The sequence below is a fragment of the Kogia breviceps genome, chromosome 2 (assembly GCF_026419965.1).
Source record: "Kogia breviceps isolate mKogBre1 chromosome 2, mKogBre1 haplotype 1, whole genome shotgun sequence".
Classification (NCBI taxonomy): domain Eukaryota; kingdom Metazoa; phylum Chordata; class Mammalia; order Artiodactyla; family Physeteridae; genus Kogia; species Kogia breviceps.
Genome location: NC_081311.1, coordinates 64,490,754 through 64,502,287, shown reverse-complemented (window position 1 = coordinate 64,502,287; position 11,534 = coordinate 64,490,754). Strand labels below are relative to the sequence as shown.

General features: G+C 41.2%; 2 protein-coding genes across 3 annotated transcripts in view; one reads left to right on the top strand and one right to left on the bottom strand.

Moving 5' to 3' along the window:
- The window catches only part of TYSND1 (trypsin like peroxisomal matrix peptidase 1), a 1,185,869-nt gene that overhangs the window by 198,346 nt on the left and 975,989 nt on the right, over positions 1-11,534 (bottom strand). The window lies entirely within an intron of this gene.
- Positions 4,564-11,534, top strand: part of KIFBP (kinesin family binding protein) — a 47,489-nt gene continuing 40,518 nt past the window's right edge. Inside the window, exon 1 of one of the 2 annotated variants that reach the window (XM_059052689.2) lies at positions 4,564-5,113. In XM_059052689.2, the coding sequence (XP_058908672.1) occupies positions 4,688-5,113 (426 nt within the window). In that variant the 5' untranslated portion in view covers positions 4,564-4,687. The remainder of the gene's footprint in view (positions 5,114-11,534) is intronic. The other variant, XM_059052688.2, reaches the window with a different exon arrangement.

Below are 11,534 nucleotides of genomic sequence, written 5' to 3'. Positions count from 1 at the left end.
CTGCACAGCACTAACATTAGGTGTTGGCTTCCTTTTGTCACTTTGCTAGGTGCAAACTAATACTTCGTTTTCATTTGTGTCTTTTATTTTATTTTATTTATTTATTTTTTTTTATTTTTTTGCGGTATGCGGGCCTCTCACTGCTGTGGCCTCTCCCGTTGCGGAGCACAGGCTCCGGATGCGCAGGCCTAGCGGCCATGGCTCACGGGCTTAGTTGCTCCGCGGCATGTGGGATCTTCCCGGACCAGGGCACGAACCCGTGACCCCTGCATCGGCAGGCGGATTCTCAACCACTGCGCCACCAGGGAAGCCCTTCATTTGTGTCTTTTAATTGAGTGAGGATTAACATTTATTTGGTCACTTGCATTTCTTGAAAAGATTTTATTTTGAAATAATTTGACTTACATAAATGTTGCAAAAGTAGAACAGAAAGTTTGTGTATACTCTACACTCAGTTTCCACCAGTGTTAATGTTTTCCATAATCATGGTACAATTATCAAAACGAGGATATTAACATGAAGGGTGCCATCCTATAGATGCTTCTTTGAGCTTTTTTTTCTTAACAGTATATGCTGGAAATCACATCAGTTCATAGCTATCTTATTCTTTGTTTTACAACTGCATCATACTCCATTGTGTGGGTACACTAGAGTTTATTCAACCATTTTCTTATTATGTATGGGCACATAGGTTGTTTCCAATTTTTTTTTTTTTTTTTTTTTTTTCAGTAGGCAGTCCTCTCACTGTTGTGGCCTCTCCCGTTGGGGAGCACAGGCTCCGGACGCGCAGGCTCAGCGGCCATGGCTCACGGGCCCAGCCGCTCCGCGGCACGTGGGATCTTCCCGGACCAGGGCATGAACCCGTGTCCCGGGAAGCCCTCCAATATTTTTCAATTACAAACAATGCTGCAGTGAGGAACCTTGTTATATTTGTATTTACATACTGTTAGAGGGGTATCTTCAGAGTAGATTCCTAGGAGTGGGAAAGCTGATTCGAAAGATAAGTGCAGGGACTTCCCTGGTGGCGCAGTGGTTAAGAAACCGCCTGCCAATGCAGCGGACACTGGTTTGATCCCTGGTCCGGGCAGATCCCACATGTCGCAGAGCAACTAAGCCCGTGTGCCACAACTACTGACCTGCGCTCTAGAGCCCGCGAGCCACAACTACTGAGCCCGCATGCCGCAACTACTGAAGCCCGTGCACCTAGAGCCCGTGCTTCGCAACAAGAGAAGCCACCGCAATGAGAAGCCCGTGCACTGCAACCAAGAGTAGACCTGCTCACCGCAACCAGGGAAAGCCCGTGCGCAGCAACGAAGACCCAATGCAGCCAAAAATAAAAAAATTATTTAAAAAAAAATGATAAGTGCATATGTAGTTTTGTTTTTGTTTTTACTTTGATGTGGACCATTTTTTAAAGTCTTCATTGAACTTGTTACAACATTGCCTCTGTTCCATGTTTTTGGTTTTTTGGCTTAGTGGCATGTGGGATCCCAGGTCCCCGACCAGGAATCAAACCCGCACCCCCTGCATTGGAAGGCAGAGTCCCAACCACTGGACTGCCAGGGAAGTCCCCATTTGTTCTGTAGATTCTGCCATGTTCTGAATTTTGCTGAGACATTTCCATCTGTCATTTTACAAGCGCCTTGTCCCCCTGCATCTAACGTAATAGATAATTAGATCGAGAAGTGTACACAGTGTCCAGTTGTCCCTCTGTCTTTTGATGTTAACAGCAAGAGGTGATCATTGCCTAAATCTCAGGTCACTGTGTTAACGGTGACCTGTACTCTGTGTCATTCATTGGACAATTTCCACAGGGACTGTTCCCCAAATGGCAGGCAGAACTCTCCCATCTTGAGTTTCCTAGTCCCATGTCTTTGTGTTTCTCAGGTGTGTCTGTCTAAGGATTTATCCTTACATTTATAAAAAATCTCTATTTTAATGTTCACCTGGGTTGTTTTTGTTTTCATCTGGGCGCTCTTCCAGCTAGGTCTTTAGAGGTCAGCACTGTGTGTCACAGTGGTTTATTGAGCTCCTACTACAAGACAGTATTGCATAATGATTAAAAGTGTGGGCTGTGAAGCAAAACTGCCTATTTATTGTATGTGACCTTTGATAAATTATTAATCTCTCTAGACTTCAATTCCTAATCTGCAGAATGGGAATAATAATAGTATCTCACAGAGTTGTTCTGAGGATTAGATGATTTAAATATATAGAATGATAACTGGCTCATAGTAATGATACACCATTATTAACCATGTGCCAATCACTTTCCTAGTCACAAACAGATATATACTGAGCACCTACTATGACTTTTTTTTTAACACTACTGATTTTTTAAATAAATTTATTTTATTTTAATTTATTTTTGGCTGTATTGGGTCTTTGTTGCTGCACGCAGGCTTCCTCTAGTTGCAGCGAGCAGGGGCTGCTCTTCGTTGCAGTGTGTGGGTTTCTCATTGCAGTGGCTTCTCTTGTGGACCACGGGCTCTAGGCACACAGGCTTCAGTAGTTGTGGGAAGATCTCACATGCCGCAGAGCGGCTAAGCCCGTGTGCCACAAGTACTGAAGCCTGCATACCTATGGCCTGTGCTCCGCAGCAAGAGAAGCCACTGCAATGAGAAGCCCGAGCACCGCAACGAAGAGTAGCCCCCGCTCGCTGCAACTAGAGGAAGCCTGCACGCAGCAACAAAGACCCAACGCAGCCAAAAATAAATAAATAAATAAAATAAAAATAGCGACCTTGCCTCACCTGTTAACGTTCCTTATCTCCTCCTTTGTTTCCATAACACTTACCATCTGACATTACTATATAGTTTATTTAATGTCTTTCCCTATACTAGGGCAGAAAGTTTTTAGTTGCTGAATTTCCGGATCCCAGAACAGTGCCTGGCAAATAACAGACATTTTAAATATTTATTGAATGAATGAATTAGTCATTTGAAGTGTTGTGGAAAATGCTCTGATAGGAAGCCAGACTGGCAGCAAGAGTACCTGTTAAAAGTAATTCAGAAGATGATGGTCTAAATTACTGGAGATGAAAATTAGACCAGGGGACTTCCCTGGTGGTGCAGTGGTTAAGAATCCGCCTGCCAATGCAGGGGACACACGGGTTCAAGCCCTGGTCTGGGAAGATCCCACATGCCGCAGAGCAACTAAGCCCGCGAGCCACGACTACTGAAGCCTGCACACCTAGAGGCCGTGCTCCTCAACAAGAGAAGCCACTGCAATGAGAAGCCCGCGCACCGTAACGAAGAGTAGCCCCCACTCACTCCAACTAGAGAAAGCTCACGTGCAGCAAGGAAGACCCAACCAGCCAAAAATAAAAATAAATAAATAAATTTTTTTAAAAAAGAAATGTAGACCAATGTAAGAGCTTTTTAGAAGATGGACTGGGTGGCTAGTACTGGGTTTTACATTTAAGGATGAGAGAAGAAAGGAGAGTGAGTGCAGGAAATCATCAGCTTGGTGTATGGTGGTGTCATTCACTGAGATGCAGAATTTAAGAGCAAATTTTGGTGTGGGAGGGAAGGGGTATGTGAAGAGGAAACTGATTAGCTCCAATTTGAACATACTGATATACAGGAGTCAGTGGAACATTCAGGAGTGGTTGTTCCAGTTGGGAGATGAATATTACATTCTGGAGCTCCAGAGTGCCATCTGGCCTGGAGACCCAAGTTTTGGAAGTGAGCAGCCCATGTAATGGAAAACTTGGAAGTGGGTAAGATCTCCCAGGGACAGAATTTAGGAAAGAATCCTGAGGAGCACTAACATTTATAAAGGACAGATGTTTAATTTCATTTATTCCTGAGAATTATTCTGTAGAGATAAGTAATATTTTCATTTATGTTTTACTTGAGAAACCCGAAGATTAGAAAATTAGAAGCTAATCAATTTGAAGCAGATCTGAGATTCAAACTTTGTGTCTATGAGCTTCCAAAATCAGTGCTCCTATGTGTATCTCAAAGCATTTTATATACCCAGCTCTTGATAGTAAAACCTTCTCCGGCCCGGCCCCCGCCCCTCGTATTTGACGATAATTTTGGAAGGTTATGTAATGGGAAAAGCCTTGCTTGAAGTGTCTTGTCACAGCTCTGGCATTTAACTCTTGTATTACTTTGAGATGTTGTACATATCCCTACAACCTGTATTTCAGGGTTGAAGTGAAAATATTTTTCGATCACTCAGTGCTTTTTACATTCATAGAGGCTCTGTATTAATAACAATACACGGATCCTTGTTACATTTTTATCCAGTGATGGGCTGGGTTATATATTAATGTCAAAAGGTTTCTGCCTTTCAGTTTATATCAATTAACGAAAGTACTTAACCAGCTATGTTTGTAAACAATATTTCCTTGTGATCTGTTGAAGTCAATCGATATTTTTAAGTATCTACAACTTCACCGGGTCAACAAGAGACTCACCACCACAGAGGGCGGGGCTGGAGGTGGGACTATCGCCAGGACAAGTTCCTTTCCACGACAACGGTTGCTATGGTGACTATTGCGCCTTCCCATTGGCCACTACCAAGCATATTGCCTTTCCCCTGGCGGATTTCATTGGATAGCGTTCTGCAGTGCGCAGGCGCAGGGCTGTCGGGGGCCGTAAGTGAAGTGTCGTAAAGCAGAAGGAAGGCGGGAGTCCTGTTTGCAAACATTGAGGAAACGGAGGTTGTGGAGGCCGCTATGGCGGATGCTCCGTGGGCCGAGATTCGTGAGAAATTCCAGGCTGCGCTAGCCTTGTCTCGGGTAGAATTGCATAAAAACCCGGAAAAGGAACCGTACAAGTCCAAATACAGCGCCCGGGCGCTGCTGGAAGAGGTCAAGGCTCTGTTGGGCCCTGCGCCTGAAGACGAGGATGAGCGACCTCAGGCCGATGACAGCCTGGGCGCAGGGGACCACGCCTTGGGACTGCCGGCTGAATTGGTGGAGGCTGAGGGGCCCGTCGTCCAGGGGGCAGTGAGGCGGGCGGTTATTGAGTTCCATCTCGGGGTGAACCACATCGACACGGAGGAGCTGTCGGCGGGGGAGGAGCATCTGGTGAAATGCCTGAGGCTACTGCGCAAGTACCGACTGTCGCACGACTGCGTCTCACTCTACATCCAGGCTCAGGTGAGAGCGAGCCCGGCCCTGCTGTTGGCTGGAGGCCAGGGGGTGGCGAGGGGCCCCAACTCTTGCCGAGACCAAAGGCAAACGTATAAGGCACGATTTGTCCCCACGGTTTCGCACCTTTGTGGTAAGCGGCTTCCAAACTCCCTCTCCACCCTCTTCGCACATTCCACCAGCATCGCTTATTGCTTCGCTTAGTCGTGGTCAACGCGTTGGTTTCCCGAGACCCTTCAACTCTCCACCATTCCAAATCCTGTTCATTCTGTTAAGAAAAATCCAAGGTAATTTACTTCTTAATTTAAGGTCTCAAGGAAATTATAAAGAATGACCAGAGTACATTCTTAATTTGAAACAAAATATCTAAAATCTTCAGTTCTGTTCTTGCCATAGTCATTCGTTTGCTTTCCAGGGAATTCCTGCCCGTTCTTCAAAACCGATCTCAAGACTCCCCTCATACTTATATGTAATTTTCTTTGGAGCATTTTGTTCTGAACTGACCTCTTCCTCCTACCTTTGAATTCTTAAAATACTTGTTTTCTATTTATATGGTGCTTGGTTTATTAAGAAATAAGCCTGACATTGTCGTCAGGAACATAACAGTTCAGAATATAAATATGTATGAACTTAAAAAAAAGTTATTTATATTTTATTTATTTACTTATTTTTTGGCTGCGTTGGGTTTTTGTTGCTGTGCGCGGGCTTTCTCCAGTTGCGGCGAGCGAGGGCTACTCTTCACTGCGGTGCACGGGCTTCTCATTGCGGTGGCTTCTTGTTTTGGAGCACCGGCTCTGTAGTTGTGGCACGCAGGCTCAGTAGTTGTGGCTCACGGGCTCTAGAGCGCAGGCTCAGTTATGGCGCACGGGCTTAGTTGCTCCGCGGCATGTGGGATCTTCCTGGACCAGAGCTCGAGCCCGTGTCCCCTGCATTGGCAGGTGGATTCTTAACCACTGTGCCACCAGGGAAGCCCTTGTATGAACTTCTTGTGTTAGGTACTTTGCTTGAGTAAGCTCACAAACCCTTACATAAAGGAGCTCCAGTTCCTAGTATATGTGATCCAGGGAACATTTACCACAATTGATCTTATGGTGAGTAGGTCTCAAAGAAAAACCTCAAAATTAAAAAGGAAATTGTATAGGTTATATTCTGTTATCATGGCCCAATTAAATGAAAAGCTATATATAACAGGAACTATATCTCTTTTTGCTCACTATTTGTAATCTCAGTCTCTGGCACATAATAGGCCCATTCTAAATACATGTTCAGTGGGTGAATGATCTAATGAAATACATAAGATATTGAATTCAAACAAAATCTCAGTTATTTGAAATTTTCTTCAACCATTTGGCTGCCTAAGATCTTAATGAACATTAAAAAAATTACTTCAATGTCTCAATAATTGAATTAGAAACCTTCCTTAATGTAATATAGGATCTCCAGTATTTGCTGTATTTTATTGATTTTAATATGCATGTTCTTAAATATATTAATATCTCTGAAATCAGGATCCATCTTACAGCTGGTTGATTTTGTGTCATAATTTTCTTGGCAGTGTTTTCTGTTGATTCATCAAATAATTGTGTCTTAAAACTTGTGGCATCGTGTGCTCAATGAATTACAGTATTTTGAATAGTCAGCCTTTTCTGAAGGGTGAATTATTAGAGATATTTTTACTAAAACCAGGAACAAAACCTTGATTAGATGTTCTGGCCGTTGTAATAGTATAGAAAGCAAATAAGAGTATCAATCTTTAAAAATAAAAATCATCATTTTTATATGTGATCCTTATATACGTAAAAAACCTAAAGTCATCAACTGTAAAAGTCCTAGAACTATCAGTTTGATAAAACAGGAGGATATAAGGTAAATATACAATATCAATAATATTTTGTATGTAAGCAAAAACTTGTTACAAATATTATTTTTAGAAATTGCATTTACAAAGAGCAGTATTGGGGTAATAGAACTGATAATCTTAAAAGGAATGATATACCATGTTCCTAGGTGGCAAAATTAAACATATCATTTTCCTGATGTTCATTTATATGTCTGATGCAATTCCTGCTGAAATCACAATAGGCTTTCTTTTTTCTTAGAACTTGACAAAATGAATATGTTTATCTGAAAGAATAAAGAAAAGTGAATATAAAAATATGAAAAGAAAAGTAATGCACTGGAACTAGCTTGGGAGGTACAGCAATAGTATTTTAATTAGATTGGGCTTATGCTAGTCTGTTTCTGAACTCTACTGTTCAGTTGATCTGTTTATTCCAATGGCATTACCACTGTATAGCATTTTATTACGTTTAATATTTGCTATATATATGATGAGAGATTGACCTCACTACTAATAAAGCAAACTGAAAGAATGAGATAGAAAAATTGTATCACATTGGCAGAGATTATTAAAGATATTGGTTACGTTTATTGTTGGAGAAACAATGAGGAGACGGATACTGTCCATTAGCATTATCGCTAGTGGAAATATAAATTCATACAACTTTCTGGAGATCAGTAGGTATCAAAACTCTTGAGTCAAGACTTTGACTTAGGGCATCCCTGGTGGCGCAGTGATTAAGAATCCGCCTGTCAATGCAGGGGACACGGGTTTGAGCCCTGGTCCGGGAAGACCCCACATGCCACGGAGCAGCTAAGCCCGTGTGCCACAAATACTGAGCCTGAGCTCTAGAGCCCGTGAGCCACAACTACTGAGCCCACGAGCCACAAGTACTGAAGCCCGTGTGCCTAGAGCCCGTCCTCTGCAACGAGAGAAGCCACTGCAATGAGAAGCCCACACACCGCAAAAAAGAGTAGCCCCCGCTCGCTACAACTAGAGAAAGCCCGTGAGCAGCAACGAAGACCCGATGCAGCCAAAAATAAATAAATAAGTAGTAAAAAGAAAAAAAAAAAAAAAAAAAAGACTGACTTAAAAATTCCACATCAATATTCTAAAATAATATTGAGACAGGTATGCAAAGGTATGTTAACATGGATGTTTGTCACAGCATTGTTAGTTTCAAAAAAAGAATAAAATAAACATTAGTGAGATGGTACATCCATACAGAAGAACAATATGCAGCCATTAGAAATTTATACTTGTTAATCAAAAATATCAATACTAGAGGAGAGGGAAGACTAAAAGGCACGTTTGGAATTACATAGAGTGATTCCATTTTGGCAAAAGACTACCTGTGTGTGTGTATGTATGTGTAGGAAAAAGTTTGAAAGTATCAGTCCATGGGAATTTGTGATATTTTGACTCTTTTGTCTCAATCTGGTGTCTCCTTCCTGTGAAACTGTAGATATACACGACCTGGACCCATGTTAGATTATCAAGGGAGACTGTCCCCTTCTACCTTCCCCAGAAGAAGGGGGCCTTAGGAATGGTTTTTATCTGTTTTTCCTTCTAATTTGTGCTATCAGCAATATACACTTGCATTTCCTGAGTGAAATTTAACTTGACAAATTAGTAGATTATTCTCCCCACTGCCAGGATATATATGTATAAGGAGGACGTTTTTGTGTGTTTATAGCTTTATTGAGGTACAATTGATGTACAGTAGACTGCACATATCTAAAGTATACAATTTGATGAACTTTGACATCTTTATATTCTCATGAAACATTTACTGCAATCAAGGTAATGAACATATCCATTACCACTAAAAGTTTCCTTGTGTCCCTTTGTAATTCCTCTCTCACTCCTTTATTCTCTCTCCCTTCTCCTTGCCTTCCTCCACCACATTTTCTAGAATTTCATAATGGAATCATATGGTGTATACTCTTCTTTTGGTCTGACTTCTTTCACTCCGCATCATTATTCCATTGCTGCATCTGAGATGATTTTTTTCTTCCTTTTTTAGTCTGTTAATATGGTGAATTACATTGATTGATTTTCCAGTGTTAAACCAACCTTTCTTTCCTGTGATAAACTCCACTTGGAGTTTTTGCCAAGCCAAACGAGTAAAATATTACCCTTTTATATATTGTTGGACTGGATTTGCTAAAATTTGGTAATATTTTTTGTATCTTTGTTCATGAAGGATATCAGTCTGTAGTTTTCTTGTTGTGGCTTTGGTTTAGTATGAGATGGGAAGTGTTCTTTCCTCTATGCTTTTCTTGATGAATTTGTGTAGAGTTGGTATTATTTTTTCCTTACATTTTTGGTAGAATTCAGTAGTACTTTTTTTTTTTTTTTTTTTGCGGTTATGTGGGCCTCTCACTGTTGTGGCCTCTCCCATTGCGGAGCACAGGCTCTGGACGCGTAGGCTCAGTGGCCATGGCTCACGGGCCTAGTCACTCCGCGGCATGTGGGATCCTTCCGGACCAGGGCACGAACCTGTGTCCCCTGCATCGGCGTGCGGACTCTCAACCACTGCACCACCAGGGAAGCCCCCCAGCAGTACTTTTTTTTTTTTTTTAAACATCTTTATTGGAGTATAACTGTTTTACAATAGTGTGTTAGTTTTTCCTTTACAACAAAGTGAATCAGTTATACATATACATATGTTCCCATATCTCTTCCCTCTTGCATCACCCTCTCTCCCACCCTCCCTATCCCACCCCTCTAGGTGGTCACAAAGCACAGAGGTGATCTCCCTGTGCTATGCGGCAGCTTCCCCCTAGCTATCTAATTTACATTTGGTAGTGTATATATGTCCCTGCCACTCTCTCACTTCATCACAGCTTACCCTTCCCCCTCCCCATATCCTCAAGTCCATGCTCTAGTAAGTCTGTGTTTTATTCCTGTCCTACCACTAATCTCTTCATGACATTTTTTCCCCTTAGAGTCCATATATATGTGTTAGCATACGGTATTTGTTTTTCTCCTTCTGACTTACTTCACTCTGTATGACAGACTCCAGGTCCATCCACCTCATTATAAATAACTCAGTTTCATTTCTTTTTATGGCTGAGTAATATTCCATCGTATATATGTGCCACATCTTCTTTATCCATTCATCTGTTGATGGACACTTAGGTTGCTTCCATGTCCTGGCTATTGTAGATAGAGCTGCAATGAACATTTTGGTACATGAGTCTTTTTGAATTATGGTTTTCTCAGGGTATATGCCCAGTAGTGGGATTGCTGGGTTGTATGGTAGTTCTATTTGTAGTTTTTTAAGGAACCTCCATACTGTTCTCCATAGTGGCTGTATCAATTTACATTCCCACCAGCAGTGCAAGAGTGTTCCCTTTTCTCCACACCCTCTCCAGCATTTATTGTTTCTAGAGTTTTTGATGATGGCCAATCTGACCGGTGTGAGATGATATCTCATTGTAGTTTTGATTTGCATTTCTCTAATGATTAATGATGTTGAGCATTCTTTCATGTGTTTGTTAGCAATCTGTATATCTTCTTTGGAGAAATGTCTATTTAGTTCTTCTGCCCATTTTTGGATTGGGTTGTTTGTTTTTTTGTTATTGAGCTGCATGAGTTGCTTATAAATTTTGGAGATTAATCCTTTGTCAGTTGCTTCAGTTGCAAATATTTTCTCCCATTCTGAGGGTTGTCTTTTGGTCTTGTTTATAGTATCTTTTGCTGTGCAAAAGCTTTTAAGTTTTATTAGGTCCCATTTGTTTATTTTTGTTTTTATTTCCATTTCTCTAGGAGATGGGTCAAAAAGGATCTTGCTGTGATTTATGTCGTAGAGTGTTCTGCCTATGTTTTCCTCTAAGAGTTTGATAGTGTCTGGCCTTACATTTAGGTCTTTAACCCATTTTGAGTTTATTTTTGTGTGTGGTGTTAGGGATTGTTCTAATTTCATACTTTTACATGTAGCTGTCCAGTTTTCCCAGCACCACTTATTGAAGAGGCTGTCTTTTCTCCACTGTATATCCGTCCCTCCTTTATCAAAGATAAGGTGACCATATGTGTGTGGGTTTATCTCTGGGCTTTCTATCCTGTTCCATTGATCTATATTTCTGTTTTTGTGCCAGTACCATACTGTCTTGATTACTGTAGCCTTGTAGTAGAGTCTGAAGTCAGGGAGCCTAATTCCTCCAGCTCCATTTTTCGTTCTCAAGTTGCTTTGGCTATTCGGGGTCTTTTGTGTTTCCATACAAATTGTGAAATGTTTTGTTCGAGTTCTGTAAAAAATGCCAGTGGTAATTTAATAGGGATAGCATTGAATCTGTAGATTGCTTTGGGTAGTAGAGTCATTTTCACAATGTTGATTCTTCCAATCCAAGAACATGGTAGATTTCTCCACCTATTTGTATCATCTTTAATTTCTTTCATCAGTGTCTTATAGTTTTCTGCATACAAGTCTTTTGTCTCCTTAGGTAGGTTTATTCCTAGATATTTTATTCTTTTTGTTGCAATGGTAAATGGGAGTGTTTTCTTAATTTCACTCTCAGATTTTTCATCATTAGTGTATAAGAATGCCAGAGATTTCTGTGCATTAATTTTGTATCCTGAAACTTT